Source organism: Myotis myotis, unplaced genomic scaffold (genome assembly GCF_014108235.1).
Source record: "Myotis myotis isolate mMyoMyo1 unplaced genomic scaffold, mMyoMyo1.p scaffold_m19_p_9, whole genome shotgun sequence".
Lineage (NCBI taxonomy): Eukaryota > Metazoa > Chordata > Mammalia > Chiroptera > Vespertilionidae > Myotis > Myotis myotis.
In genome coordinates, this window is record NW_023416401.1 from 65,878,319 (window position 1) to 65,893,914 (window position 15,596).

General features: G+C 41.0%; 1 protein-coding gene across 4 annotated transcripts in view; it reads left to right on the plus strand.

Moving 5' to 3' along the window:
• Positions 1-8,757, plus strand: part of MCM8 (minichromosome maintenance 8 homologous recombination repair factor) — a 42,962-nt gene extending 34,205 nt beyond the window's left edge. Inside the window, exons 14-18 of one of the 4 annotated variants that reach the window (XM_036322774.1) lie at positions 204-423; positions 730-939; positions 3,190-3,266; positions 7,266-7,455; positions 8,517-8,741. In XM_036322774.1, coding sequence (XP_036178667.1) covers positions 204-423; positions 730-939; positions 3,190-3,266; positions 7,266-7,455; positions 8,517-8,609 — 790 coding nt within the window. In that variant the 3' untranslated portion in view covers positions 8,610-8,741. Of the gene's footprint in view, positions 1-203; positions 424-729; positions 940-3,189; positions 3,267-7,265; positions 7,456-8,516 lie in introns of those variants that run through there. The other 3 variants (XM_036322777.1, XM_036322775.1, XM_036322776.1) reach the window with 3 other exon arrangements.
• Positions 8,758-15,596: the final 6,839 nt, after the last annotated feature.

The window sequence follows — 15,596 nt, forward strand, 5'->3', positions numbered from 1 at the left end:
ATGCAAAATGATGCACATAGTGAAGGGCACATGGCCGGTGTCTCTGGAGTTGGCAGCTATGTTATCCAAAAGCTATTGCTTGTTTCTATAATCTAAAACCTTTTTTAAGTTCTACATGGAACTTGAGTAATAAACAAGTTTTCTAGGTTGTCAGCTTGTTTTTATTTCAATCATTGTTTCTTCTGTCTTTCATGCCTTTTTAGAATGGGGAGTGCCCTGCTATCCAGATTTGATTTGGTCTTTATCCTATTAGACACTCCAAATGAAGATCATGATCACTTACTCTCTGAACATGTAATTGCAATAAGAGCTGGAAAGCAGAGAGCTGTTAGTAGTGCCACAGTAGCTCGTCTGAATAGTCAAGATTCAAATACTTCTATACTTGAAGTGGTTTCTGATAAACCATTATCAGAAAGACTGAAGGTACCAATGCTTCTTAATCATTCAGTTCACTTCTGTTTGAATGTCAAAGTTCAGTGTGTTACTGTAGAGCAGTAGTATATAAACTTTCATATTATAAACTTACATTTTATATTATAATACTAGGGTTTATGTAAACTTTACTAGAAATAATCTATATTAACTAGACCAAGAGCTAGAACTACAGTATGTTTGGCTTACTTGAAGAGTCTTCTTAAATTTTATATTTATCTAAACAAGTTATTTTAATTGAAAGATTTTAGTTGCTACTTGTCCTTGTAATTTGGGCTTTTTTTTATCATGTGTTAGGTGGTTGCTGGAGAAACAATAGATCCAATTCCCCACCAACTATTGAGAAAGTACATTGGTTACGCTCGTCAGTATGTCTATCCAAGGCTATCCACAGAAGCTGCTCAGATTCTTCAAGATTTCTACCTTGAGCTCCGGAAACAGAGCCAGCGGTTGAATAGCTCACCAATCACTACTAGACAGCTGGAATCTCTGATTCGATTAACAGAGGTTTGTTTAAGCTGTTATTTTCTTAAAAAGGGAGATAGGAGTAATATGGTTTCTCTCAATTTTCTGCATGATTGACTTGGTTTTTCTTTTTACAGGGAAATATTAAAAATAGATGTTTTTAAAAAAGATATATCTTTCATTGATTTCAGAGAGGGAGAGGGAGAGGGAGAAACATCAATGATGAGAGCGAATCATTGATAGGCTGCCTCCTGCACACGCCCCCCCCCCCGCCCCCCCACAGTGGGGATTGAGCCCACAGCCCCAGCATGTACCCTGCCTGGGAATCGAATTGTGACCTCCTGTTTTACAGGTCAACACTCAACCATTGAGCCACACCAGCCACACACACACAAGCAAGCAACGTTTTTTTTTTAAATATATATTTTTTATTGATTTCAGAGAGGAAGAGAGGGAGAGGGAGATAGAAACATCAATGTGATGAGAGAGAATCATTGATTGGCTGCCTCCTGCACGCCCCCTATTGGGGATCTAGCCCACAACCCTGGGCATGTGCCCTTGACTGGAATTGAACCTGGGACCCTTCGGTCCGCAGGCCAACACTGTATCCACTGAGCCAAACCAGCTAGGGCAGCAACTTTTTTTTTTAATGATACTTAGGAAACTCCTATAGTGTGAAGAGTGGTTAGGTTAACTAAGGATGTTGGGATCTAAGGTTGAATATTTGAGAACATGGAATGTGTCAAATACCTTGAGTATTTATTTGGTTTGATACATGACAGGCCCATAGGATAATGCCCATTTTTCTAATATTAATAACATCTATTCACAGCTATGGAATGCTAAGAGGACTGTGGAAGTTAAAATTAGCTGGGTCAGGGTTTGGGCTTTTTGCTTCTAAAATCTTACTCCTCTTTGTTGTTTTAACAGATTGGTTAGGTATGACTTCCTGAAAGTAAAAGGCAAGGAAAAACCAAGTATATTTCATAATCAAATCTTCTGAAATGAACATTCAGAAAGATATGTTAGTAGATAAAAATAAATTTTAATCCATATTTTAGTATATATACTGCCAAAGTGAGCACTAATCCATATTTTGAATGAGTGAATATTTTCATGTCACTTTTTTAAAATTCTGACTTTCATATCATAGTTCCCTTCCCCAAAAGTCAATTTTTGTATAAAATAAATAAACAAAATCTTAAACGTACTATACCTGTTCAAACAATGTTAAATATACAGGGTGTCCCCCAAAAATGTATACACACTTTGAATGATTATAAAATCAGTATTTATTAACATACAATTGATTTTCAGAGTTTAAAAGAATTTACAGAAATGAATGTTTTTTGTTTGTTTTTTTTTTGGTCAATGCCTGTTTTCAAACTGACGACCGTTCTGGTTCAGGCACTGTTGATAATGGGAACCAATGGAATCGCAAACATCAAGAATCATTTTGTGCCAGAACTGGTTTGGCTCAGTGGATGGAGCTTCGGCCTGCGGACTCGAGGGTCCCGGGTTCGATTCCGGTCAAGGGCATGTACCTTGGTTGCGGGCACATCCCCAGTTGGGGGTGTGCAGGAGGCAGCTGATCCATGTTTCTCTCTCATGGATGTTTCTGGCTCTCTATCCCTCTCCCTTCCTCTCTGTGGGAAATCAATAAAATATGTTTTAAAAAAAAAAAGAATCATTTTGTTCGGTATTTGTGTGTATGCATTTCCTGAACTCTTGCCAGTTTTGTACCATAAACTTTATTTTTTATCCCCATAAAGAAAAAAATCTAGTGGCACTTCAGGATAAATTTTCTTTGTTCAAAGCTTATGCTGGTTTCATCCATTATTTCAAATCAGTTAAACCTGATGAGCATTGGTGGTTCAGTGGTAGAATTCTCAAATCAGTTAAACCTGAAAAGGAGTGAAAGTTAAGTGTTACCAGCTGTTAAAGTGCATATACAGTGGGGCCTTGACTTACGAGTGTCCCGACTAACGAGTTTTTCAAGATACAAGCCGTCTCTCGGCCGATTTTTTGCTTTGAGCTGCGAGCTAAAATTCGGGTTACGAGCCAGCTTCAGATACCCCACCGCTAGTTGGCGCAGCGAACGTCACAGTGAACGCCACAACATCAGCCAAGCATTCAATTCATTGTAATGGTGAAAATTGATTTGACATACAAGTAATTTGAGTTACCAGCTCCGTCATGGAACAAATTAAACTCACAAGTCAAGGCCCCACTGTACTTTTTTTGCGGGGGACACCCTATATTTATATTTTGTTATCTGAAAATGGTTCACAGGCACGAGCAAGGTTGGAATTGAGAGAGCAAGCAACCAAAGAAGATGCTGAAGATATAGTAGAAATTATGAAATACAGGTAAGATTAAAATTTTTAATGTTTTAAATGAAGTACCAGTCATCTTTCCATCTTAAGTATAGATTTTATTTAGGCCAAGCAAAATTGTTTTTTGTTGTTTTTTTTTAAAATACATTTTATTGATTTTTTACAGAGAGGAAGGGAGAGAGATAGAGAGTTAGAAGCATTGATGAGAGAGAATCATCGATCAGCTGCCTCCTGCACATCTCCCACTGGGGATATGCCCGCAACCCAGGTACATGCCCTTGACCGGAATCGAACCTGGGACCTCTCAGTCCGCAGGCCAACGCTCCATCCACTGAGCCAAACTGGTTTCGGCAAAATTGTTTTTATTTAGCCCATTGGATCACATTTTTCTCTGAAGAAACTATACTTTCTTGGTTTAAAATTTGTGTAAATAATCTTGACACTGCCGAAACCGGTTTGGCTCAGTGGATAGAGCGTCGGCCTGCGGACTGAAGGGTCCCAGGTTCGATTCCGGTCAAGGGCATGTACCTGGGTTGCGGGCATATCCCCAGTGGGAGATGTGCAGGAGGCAGCTGATCGATGTTTCTCTCTCATCGATGTTTCTAACTCTCTATCTCTCTCCCTTCCTCTCTGTAAAAAATCAATAAAATATATATAAAAAAAAAAATAATCTTGACACTAAAAAATTTTTTGAATGGGTAATGCATTCACATAGTTCTAAAATCATTTCAAAATTACATATTTAGAGAAGACTTGCTCCCATCCTATTTACCGTCCACCTGTCCTTCACCAAAACACCCATTACTTTTTTGTAAATAGCATGAGTTATACTGTTCTTTACTTTAAAAAAAAATTTGACATTATATCTGAAGATCTTTTCATATTAGGACATAGAGAATTCTTCTTTTTATAGCTAAATAGTATTCTATTATTTAGATACTAGAGGCCTGTTGCAGGAAGATTCCTGCAAGAATAGGGCTTCCTGCGGCTGGAGCAAAGCAGAGAAGGGAGCGAAACCCGCTGAGGCTCCCAGCTGTTGCGGCTGGGTTTGCCCTCCCGCTCCCAGCCACTGCAGCTGGGTTTGCCCTCCTGCTCCCAGCCGCTGCAGCTGGGTTTGCCCTCCCACCTCCTGTCTCCGCCACCTCTACTTAGCTCCCTTCTGTAGCACTTCGCTTCCATGTTGTCTTCAGTCTTCGCTCCCAGCCGGTATATGCAAATTAACCGCCATCTTTGTTGGCAGTTAATTTGCATATCGTGCTGATTAGCCAATGGAAGGCATAGTGAAGGTATGGTCAATTACCATGTTTGTCTATTATTAGATAGGATATCATAGTTTAAACAGTCCCCCATTGCTAGATACATGAATATCTTCCATTCTTTTCCTTTTACAAACAATTTTACAAAGAGTAATCTCTATAAGATACTTCATATGTGGGTTAAGTGTATACCTGTATGAGAAATTCTCAGAAATGATATTTCTGGGTTCAAGTATAAATAAATACTTTAGGATGTTAACAAATATTGTTAAACTAGTGGCCCAGTGCATGAAATTCATACACTTGGAGGGGGGTGGCGTCCCCAGCCTGGCCTGTGCCCTATCACAGTGTGGGAGCCCCACGATCCATCACCCCAAAGAGGTAGGCCTCCATGAGCCTCATGTCCCTGGTCCATGGGTGGGGGCACGAGCCTCACATCCCCAGGGCCAGCGCCTGGGACGGGGACACAAGCCTCACGCAAGTCCCCAATGCTGCAAGTCCCGCCCACCTGTGCTGGCTGTGCACACAGCCTCCTGCTGATCGGTCGTTACACGTGAGGGCGTCACGACCATTTGCATATTAACTCTTTATTATACAGATTATAAGCTTTGTATTTTATATCATTTGGTAGATCATGATTCCTACAAGGTGAAAAAGAAAAAAAATTATATTTTAACCAATCGTATGTCTACCTTAGATTTTTTAAAAAAATATATTTTTATTGATTTCAGAAAGGAAGGGAGAGGGAGAGATAGAAACATCAATGATGAGAATCATTGATAAGCTGCCTCCTGCAAGTCTCAAACTGGGGATTGAACCTACAGCTGGGCATGTACCTTGACCGGGAATCAAACCGTGACCTCCTGGTTCATAGGTTGATGCTCAACCACTGAGCCATGTCAGCTGGGCAGACATAGATTACTAGAGGCCCAGTGCACAAAATTAGTGCATGGGTAGGGTCCCTAGGCCTGGCTGGTGATCAGGGCTGATTGGTGCCTTCCAGCTGCAGGCCGGGGCCTTCATTCCATGCCGCCCCTGATGGTCAGTGCACATCATAGCGAGCGAGCAAACTGCCAGTATCCCAGTCAAACTCCCAAGAGGACACTTTGCATATTCGCGTTTTATATATGTAGATTTTTACTCAATAAAAGCAAAAGCTTATTTTAGGGTTTTTTTTTTCCTTTTTTTCAGGTAAATTTTTAATAGGTTCACACATTCACATGCTTCAGAATTCCAAAGTTCAAAAAGCATACAGTGGAAAAAGTTTGGTCCTACTCTGTTTACTAGTTACCTAGTTCTTCCTTCTCTTGCCCCAGTGGCAGCGACATATCTTTTGTGTTGTGACTTTCAGATATAAAATACCTATCAGAACTCTGTATCTGTGTATTCTTTTTCCCTCTTTATGGAGAAATGGTAGCATGCCACACACATTTATACCTTGCTTTTTCACTTACAGTGCATCTTGGAGTTCATTCTATATCAGTGCCTAAAGAACTTCCTTTTGTTTTTTTGCAACTGCATAGTATCCCCTTGTGTGAGTTTATAATAATTTAGAAATTATTCTTTTTAATATGCTCTCATAGCAATTAATATATAAATCTGTTAAGAATCCACTTTTCCACCCTAACTGGTTTGGCTCAGTGGATAGAATGTCAGCTTGCAGACTGAAGGGTCCCAGGTTCGATTCCAGTCAAGGGCATGTACCTTGGTTGCGGGCACATCCCCAGTGTGCAAGAGGCAGCTGAATCGATGTTTCTCTCTCATTGATATTTCTAACTCTCTATCCCTCTCCCTTTCTCTCTGTAAAAAATCAATAAAATATAATTTAAAAAAAAGAATCTACTTTTCCAAGGCTAAAAATAAAGATGAAATTATTGTGTTAAGTAATTTCTATTTGAAAGTAAATGGATTATTCCCCCCCTCCCTCCCAAGAGCCCCTGTTCCAGGGCTTGTTTGGCGTCAGAACCAGGTGACATTGCCTCGCTGTCCCCTGGCTCTGAGTGAAAGTGGTACAGCATTGCTGGAAGAGCATGAGCTTTAGAGTCTGACCTGGAGCTACACAGTTAAGCTCTGCGTCTCAGTCCCCTTTTGTGTAAACACGCCACAAACAATGGTGCTGAGGTAGCATGCAGTGAGGCTATAATAAAGTGACAAATGTGGTTCTGGCACATTAGTGGACACTGGTAACTAACACTACTTATGACCATTAGCACTAGCTTTGATGATATTAAGATGAAACTGAGCAGATCTCCCTTTCTCTAACCTATATCACACACTAAAGGCTTCAAAAACTGGCAGATCTCACATTATAGTCTTTTATGCCTTCCATCTAAATTTTCTGTTAGCTCTAAGCTGCAGATCCTTTTCTTCCTTTCCTCGTAGGGAGAGAGTTTACCTGGTTGTCTCTTCATTCCTCAGCTGGTATTGGCCTGTCCGTGGAGGCCACTCTGTTCCCTCTGCTGCCACTAGAAGCATGCTGTATGAGTAGAAGGGCACCCATGCTACCTCCTAAAGGTCTAAGCCTTAACCTGCAGTTTGTTTCTTGCCCTATAGGCAAGAAGTTCTTAAAAGTGGTAACTGTCCAAAATATTTTTAGCCCCAGCCAATACCATAGTGAATTTCATAGTGCCACTCAATAAATACATGTTTAAATCTCTGCTACATGAGGCCTTATGATAATTCCACATTTTTCTTCTTATAATCTGGAGGCCTGGGATGAAAATTTCTATAGCCATGCCACCTTGGGTAACTTTGTTTTTCTTCCTCTCCCATTAAGCATGCTGGGAACTTACTCTGATGAATTTGGGAACCTAGATTTTGAGCGATCCCAGCACGGTTCTGGAATGAGCAATAGGTCAACAGCAAAAAGATTTATTTCTGCTCTCAACAACATTGCTGAAAGAACTTACAATAATTTATTTCAATTTCATCAACTTCGGCAGATTGCCAGAGAACTAAACATTCAGGTATGATAAACCAAATACTTAAGTCTTTTTTATAATGTCAGCACGTCTTTATTAATGTATAACAGAACTTTTAAATATCAAAATATTTGGGTTAAAAGAATGGACTAGGCACCCTGACCAGTTGCTCAGTGGTTAGAGCATCAGCCCTCATACTGAAGGGTTGCAGGCTCAATTCCTGGTCAAAGGCACATACCTTGGTTGCAGGTTCAATCCAACCAGCTGATGTGTGTCTCACATCTACGATCTATGTCTCTCTCTCTCTCCCTCCCTCTCTCCCTCTCTCTCTCTCTCTCTCTCTCTCTTTCTCTTCCCCCCCCCTTATTCTACCAATAGAAAAGTTTAGTGAAAAAGGATGTAATAAGATATTTTTGTTTATTATTTTATTTAGTTTTAATTAATTTTCACCTGAGTATATTTTTTCCATTGATTTTTCTTAGAGTGGAGGGGAGGAAGGAGAGGGAGAGAGAAACATTGATGTGAGAGAGACACATCAATTGGTTGCCTCCCACCCAACCAAGGCTGGCCTACTTTCTAACCACTTAGCAACACTGCTAGGGCTGTTTATGTTTTAAATTTATTTTTAATTACAGATGACATATCATATTATATTCATTCAATATTTATATACCTTACAAAGTGACCAGCACAATAAATTTAGTAACCATCTGTCACCATACAGAGTTATTATCTTATTGACTCTATTCCCTGTGCTATACATTACATCCCTATGACTTATTTTATAACTGGAAGTTTGTGCTTCTTAATCTCCTTTCCCTTTTCTTCCATGTAACACAATTTATATGGAAAATTGCCCACTTAATTTCAAAAGTTAGTCAAAATTTTTTAGACACAAAGTTAAAACAAATATAAAAGATTCCCTGCATTATAGAATCCGAAGTTCATATGTAGAGTTTTCTCTGTAAGTACAAATAATTTTATTTTCCCAAGAAACTTGACAATTGTACATTTGTTTTTGAGAGATTTTAAAAAATCGTATGTTGCAGCTTACTTAGTGGTCTCTTTTTGTTTTGTTTGGGCTAACTCTTGATGTTTTCTTCCAGGTTGCTGATTTTGAAAATTTTATTGGATCACTAAATGAGCAAGGTTACCTCTTGAAAAAAGGTCCCAAGGTTTACCAACTTCAAACTGTGTAAAAGAACTATCAAGCTAGGCCCTCCTGGGTTAATTAGCATTTTAAAGCCATCTCAAGAATGAAGAATATGCAGAAAAAAATAACTTCTGAAAAATGACATCCCAGAAGTAATGTTATGAGAAAAGAGTATTGAACTAATTTAAAAAGTGATAGTCATTTGTTAAAAAAAAATAGTCATTAAAAAAAATTTTTTTTAATCTGAATGATGTAATTATAAATTATAGTTTTGTTTTTTACCTGTCTTTGGTTCTTTTTTTAAATTAAATCTATTGGAGTGACATTGTTTTCTTTTAGTCCTTTATTTCGTAGTTGTTTTTTGTGGGGCTTTTTTGTTGTTGTTACTCCTCACCCGAGGGTATTTTTCCCATGGATTTAAGTGGAAAGGAGGGAAGGTGGGAGAGAGAGAGAAACATTGATGTGAGACCCATCTATTGGATGCCTTCCAATTGGGCCAGGGATTGAATCTGCAACCCAGGCATGTGCCCTTGACTGGGAATCAAACCCGGGACCCTTCAGTGCTAGGGCCAATGATCTAACCACTGAACAACACCAGGGCATTGCATACCAAATGTCCACTTGGAGAAACATTCACAGAGTTACTTTTTTAAATCCTGCCACCTCCTCCCACCTGAGCACACCGTGTGCACTGTAAGTTAAACTTTTTTTTCCAAGTTTGGTATTATTTTTATTCTATTTTTTGTATAACTTTAAGTAGATAAAGGTTTATTTCTACAGGCCTCAGGAAATGGGTAGAAGTCATAGGACAATCTCTCTTCTCACCAAAAAAAAAGTTGCATATATTTTGATATATTTGTCCTAGAAGGAAAAACTGAAATTTACATTAGCAGTGCTGTTCAAGATCCTTACATTAGACTGAAAACCAGGCTGCAGTAGAGATTTTAGTCCTTTGTTCAGGTGCCTGGACAGAACCCAAAAGCTGTTGAGCATTAGTGAAGATGGAGGACAGGCACCTGGCATGGAAGGAGGAAGGAATGCAATCTCATAGAATGGTGTGGTGGTTTTCTTTTTAAGTCATCTCTGTAGGAAGGTGCTGGGCAGGGATCCCAGAGAAAGGGTCCAAGACTCCTTAAATCGGCCTGAGTGCAGGCACTGCCACAGCAGCTGGTACAGGCGAACCTACTATCTCAGGTTCAGGCGGAGCCAGGATGGAATGCAGAATCAAGGGAATACTTAGAGGAAACAATTTTGCTCGGAATGCTAGATGGCCAAGGGGACTCATTAAAGTGCCCGTCTTCTGAAGGAATGAGGGCATGCATCTCAGAAGATTTGGCACTATCTCACAATCCAGGGAATTCTTAAGTAAATGTGGCAGCCATCTGTTTTGTTGATGGAAATGTGTTGGGGGCCAGCCCCAGCAGGTCCAGGGGTTCCCAAAGGTGTGGACGGAGTCGGCAAAGAATGAAGGACACGGAGGCAGCGTTCAGGTGATCAGCCTGGTTGGGTTCTCTCTTTATTGTTCTATTACATCTATATTTATGCTACTTGATCCCATAAGCATGCCTCTATAATTACATCATGGTATGTTTTGGGAAACCTACAGTTCCCAGTTTCATTTCCATAATCCTGTCTCTATCTAGTTCTGTTGATTTTAATCTTGTCTAGGTTAATCTCTGTGTTCCATTATAAGGGCTATTCCAAGGTCAGTATTCTATTGCTCTACTGATAAACTACAAGGAAGTGACTGAAGGAGTTTATCCTACCCAGTAAAGGTTATGTCCTCCCAGCCTCGCTGCTTGCCTTCCCTGGGACTGCCCTGTGTCGGTGGGTCTCCAGGGGTATAGGCTTTGGTGTTTTCCCTGGTGGGCAGACCCCTGGGGATGTGGGCCCAACAAGTCCCAAATTTATTGCCAACAGTCTTAGTCCAAGTACTTCATAAGTAGTACATGGTATTTCTGTAACACTAGGGGGATTTACTGATTTATTCTCTTCCTTAGTCCTGTTAACCCCTAACCTGGGGAAACAACCTTTCTCGGGGAGGTGGTCCTGGTTAAAACACAGTGCTTAAGAGGGGGAGCAAACTTGTCATATACGCCAGGTCCCTTGAAACATAAGCTGTGCAGATGTTTCTTCCCTGCAGCAACTGCAATCAAGCAGCAAGGGTGGATCGGCTTCCAGCAGAAATGGTTGGCACTTTACCCATTACCTGGACTTTGACATATCTACTATTTTCTCCACAGTGCCCAGCATATCATCAAATACCAGACTAAGTTTCTTATAGTTAGCTACTATAACGGAGTTAATTTTGCCCTTGATTTGCAAAGTCGTGTTGACACACTTGTCTATGTAGCCATCTGTTTCAGCTCTGTCACCAATCACCTGCTTTTGGAGCACTGTCTCCATATCCATACCCACAGTGCATGTCAGAGGCTGCCTTCAGGTGGCCCACCGCCCTCTCCCATCTTTCTACCAGATTTGGCATGTCAACCATAATGCACTACCTCAGGACTGCCAACAGCCGCTCTCCACTTCCCCACAGTTACTTTTTAATGTTTAAATAGTTCTGACACAAAAAAAATGAATTTACATCTTTCAGAAATAAACTGAAACTAAGTTTCAATTTATTTAGCTTAACATTTTAGTTACTGATAAATTTTTAAGATGTATTATTTTTATTACTAAAGATAAACATGTCCCTATCTATAATAATCTATAATGATAAAAGAGTAATATGCTAATTAGACCAGACAGCTGGATGACTTTCTGGAATGACCAGTGGGCAGGGGGAGGGGGGGCCAGCAAGCCTCCTCTGCCAGGCCAGCCATGGCAGTCCTGGTCCAGTGCCGCAGCCCCTCCTCCCACAGAGGTGGCGGGAGAGGCCGTGGCACTGCGGTCCCAGAGCCTCCGCAGAGGCTGGACAGGGTGCCACCGCAGTGCCTCAACCTCCCCCAGCCAGCCTGGCCCCAGATGGCCCCACCACCACCAGTGGGCAGGGGGCGGGGCCAGCGCTAAGAAGCAGTGAGCCCGGCTTCTGGTTGAGCCACACTCTCCCCACCCCCACCCCTGCTCAGTCAGAAGCCAGGCTCACAACTGGCGAGCACAGTGGAGGTGGCATGAGCTTCTCTTGCCTCCACGGCAGGTGGGTGGTAAGGAGCAAGGGGTCCTGGACTGCGAGAGGGATGTCTGAGTTCCAGCTTAGGCCTGATCCTTGGGGGGTCCTGGACTGTGAGAGAGCACAGGCCAGGCTGAGGGCCCCACCCCCACCCCCACCCCTGTGCATGAATTTCATGCACCGGGACTCTAGTCTATACTAATAAAAGGGTAATATGCTAATTAGACCGGATAGACCAGATGTCTTCTGGACATCCTTCCTGACAAAGCTGGGGCCCGGGTGCCTTTGGCCGGGGGCCTGGGCGAAGCCGGACCGGGGTCCTGGGTGCCTGCAGCTGGCCAGAGGGAGGGAAGCCTGGGCCCCGGGTGCCAGAGGAAAGCTGGTGCCAGCAGCCGGGGGAAGGAAGGCCTACTCTTACACAAATTTTCATGTATCGGGCCTCTAGTTTTAAATAAATAGCTATGCAAGGCTTATATTAAAACCTATACTTCTATATTCCCTAATTTTCTGCTGAATTTCAACTGTGATCCTGTTTAACTCCATTTTTCTAAAGACATGCTAGTATTGCTAATTCTTAAAGTTTTCAGTTTTAAAAATTATTAACTTTCGACTACAGAATGTTGTTAAATCCTTTTTTGTACATATTATATACTTGCCAATTTCCAATTTTGTAGTACATCACAATTTTTAGTTAAATCTATATTCAGCCTTTGCCTTATGACAAATATTCATTTCCTTGTACTTTTTGTTTTCTCTAGAATTAATAATTTGTTTTTTAATTACTTAATTTTCTATGAACCTCCCACTAATTTGACATAAGGCGCCACTGGAAGTCTAAATCTCTTCTTAGAACATACAACAAATCGAGTACTGTGGTCTGTTTTAACTTCTTGGAAACCTCTCTCCTAGAATTCTTTGGCCTTTTCCAGTCAGAACAACACAGCTGTCATCTTGGGACTTCTCATTTCCTCTCCCATTTCCTAGCTCTTGTGTCTTCTTTCTTGTTTTACTCCTTCTTTTTGTTAGAACCCATCTTTTTTTCTCTTTTATTTTAGTTTCTTAAAGAGAGAGAGAAGGAAAGAGAAACAGAAGCATCAATTTGTTGTCCCACTTATTTATGCATTCATCGGTTGTTTCTTTGTATGTGCCCTGACCAGATAATCCAATCCGCAATCGGGACTGTGTTCTAACCAACTGAGCTACCTGCCCAGGGTGGGAAGCTATCTTCTAAGTAGTTTCCTGAGAAAGAGCTCATAAAGCAAATTCTATGCTCACCCCTGGATTGATAGTTTGGGCACAAAATTTTAGTTTGGAAATCATTTTCACTCAGAATTTTAAATATTGCTCTGTTTAGTTTTCCAGTGTTGCTGTTTAGATATCCAAAGCCAGTTTCATGTTTATTCTTGGTGCGTAACCTTTTTTTTTTTTTTTTCTATTGGCACCTCCCTTTCTCCCATGATGTTCTGAAATTTTAACTCTATCATGCTGGTTTCTCATGCCAAAAATGTTGGGGTTATCTCTGTCTCTTTTTTCTCTTAACCTCTTATCCATCAAAACAAATCTTTCAGCACTATCTTCAAACTATCTGGAATCTAATTACTCTTAATTATTTCCAATTCCACTATTCTGGCCCAACCCATCATCTCTTGTCTAACTTCCTAAAGACAAAGACTTTGCTTTATTCACTGCTGTTGCCATAGCAGGTAGAACAGGTTTTAATCACTTGCCGCCTTTCCTGTCCCCCAAGGCCCTTTATCTTTACCCTTCTCTCTCCTGAGCTCCAAGGGCCTTTCTTTTGCCTCTGTAACTTACTTCCTGAGCCCATTCCTTCTATAGCTCACTTCTTCCACCTGTGACTTTCTAAATAAACTTTCTCTTATGGTTTGAGTCTTGGCTCTGAATTCTTAGCCAGAAATCAAGTACTGAGGTTGCTGAACCAAGATCTAGTAGCAGGTAACATTCTGGTGCTATTTTCCCCACCACCAGCAAATGTATCAGATTACCCTGTGATGTTACTTTCAGTTACTGAACTTGTACATACCCTCTTTTTTGTCCACATAACAAGCAATACAAGAGACATACACAAAACAATGAAAAAAAACCCAAAAATTCATAGGCTCAAGAAGCTAGCTTCACAAGTATTTTCTCCTGCTCACCACTTCTACTTCCACTGAACTTTGCAGACAGAGATCAGAGGGACTGTCATGGTACGAAGCTTACCTCTTGCTGGCTTTTTGTCACAGATCTGGCAGGTGTAGCAGTCCTAGCTAGGAGCTAGGAGTGTTCCAGCCAGTGAGTTCTGGCTGGCTCTCCAAAACTGTGGGGGAGGAAAAATAATTTTCCTTCCACCCTGCTAGGTTGTTCTGCCTGATCTAAGAATCAAATTGACGTGAAAACAGATTAGCAGAATGTGGGGAAAGGGGCCACACACTAAACCTGATAAGCTCAGGGGAGGACTGCATGGCGGCCTTACAAACTCAGGGACTGAAAGGAATCACGATAGGACGGTCTGAATATAACAAAGCTGGTCATGGCAGGTAATCATGTCCTAGGCCTCTATCTTCCTTGACAAAGGTCAACCTTTCCCTTAAGTGAGCCTGTCTATTGTCTTCTTTGTATCTAAGAGAATTTTTGCATCTAAGATTACTTTGAAATGTCAGAGTAATTTTCTTTTCCAGACCCCTCAAGGCCCAACTGCCAACTCTGGAGAATGAAGCCACAGAAACCCTCATTGTTATCGTGTTTCCTGCAGTCATCTCTATGTGCTATAAATGGTATTAACTGTCCTGTACCCACCAATGTAAAAGAAGTGTTTCTCCATTTTGCTTTTTATCCAATCAGAGAATTCCTTGCTTTGCTTTCCCACACTCTTAATTTCATGTAACCGTCTTTACCTCTCCTCCTTTTATTCTAATGTATAAAATAAGCTGCAAAACTGTCATTCTCCAGAACACTTTTGTTACTGAAGTATGGTAGCAATCATCTCAGATAGAAACTATAGTTTAACTTTAACCCTGCTGTTTGGTTTAACAATAGAAAAGTTATTTTGATTTTCTGAATTATATAGATTATCCCATTCGATTGAATACCCGATTGATTGTACTGTGAATATCCCATTGGTTGTGGTCATACGGGTCTTAGCACATTTTCCTTTACCTGGGAAGGACAGCACAATTATCCCAAGGTCAGAGGGCTCCAGTTAACATGTCCCTGTTGACTCAGTGTTCTGGAGACCCAAAACTGTGATTTAGATAACATGCTGCTTCTGCTTCTGTAAACTGCTTTTTTGCAAATCAGGTTCCTCATTCCAAACCTTGGGATGTAATCAATACCTTTGTGATCTTTGCCTATATAAGTCTGGTTTTGGGACCATCTTACTACTATGAGATTTGGGAGAGCAAGATGCCCCCTCATAGTCCCGGATTTCAATAAATGTGACTCTTTAATTCGACTTCTTGAGGCGTCCTTCTGTGATTCGCGGGGTACATTACAACATTACCAGACTAAAGAGGTCCATTTCCCTGCACACATCAAAGCCCAATAAGATGTGAACTGGAGTTGGCAGCAAAGAAAGTAAAAATTTTAAGGAAATGGCGCCAAACTCAGAGTCACAGGTAAGCAAGCACTCTAAAACCTAGTTCCCCAATGGCCCATGCAGGAACAGATTATATACAGGAAAAATTAATCATGGTGATTAAGGGAACTGGGGTTGTGGGCTTTACTGGTTGGCTGGGACCAGGGTAGGGAGTAGCTGATCATTGTATCAGGTCCTGATGTTAACCATGATGTCATCCTGTCTAGTTCTATGAGGGTGTGGTAACACAACTGAGGTGTTACCTTTCGTATGACCAAAACTCTGTTTCTGTGGTCAACAGACCTGAGTCTTTCTTATTCCTTAGACAGTTTGATGCTGATCAG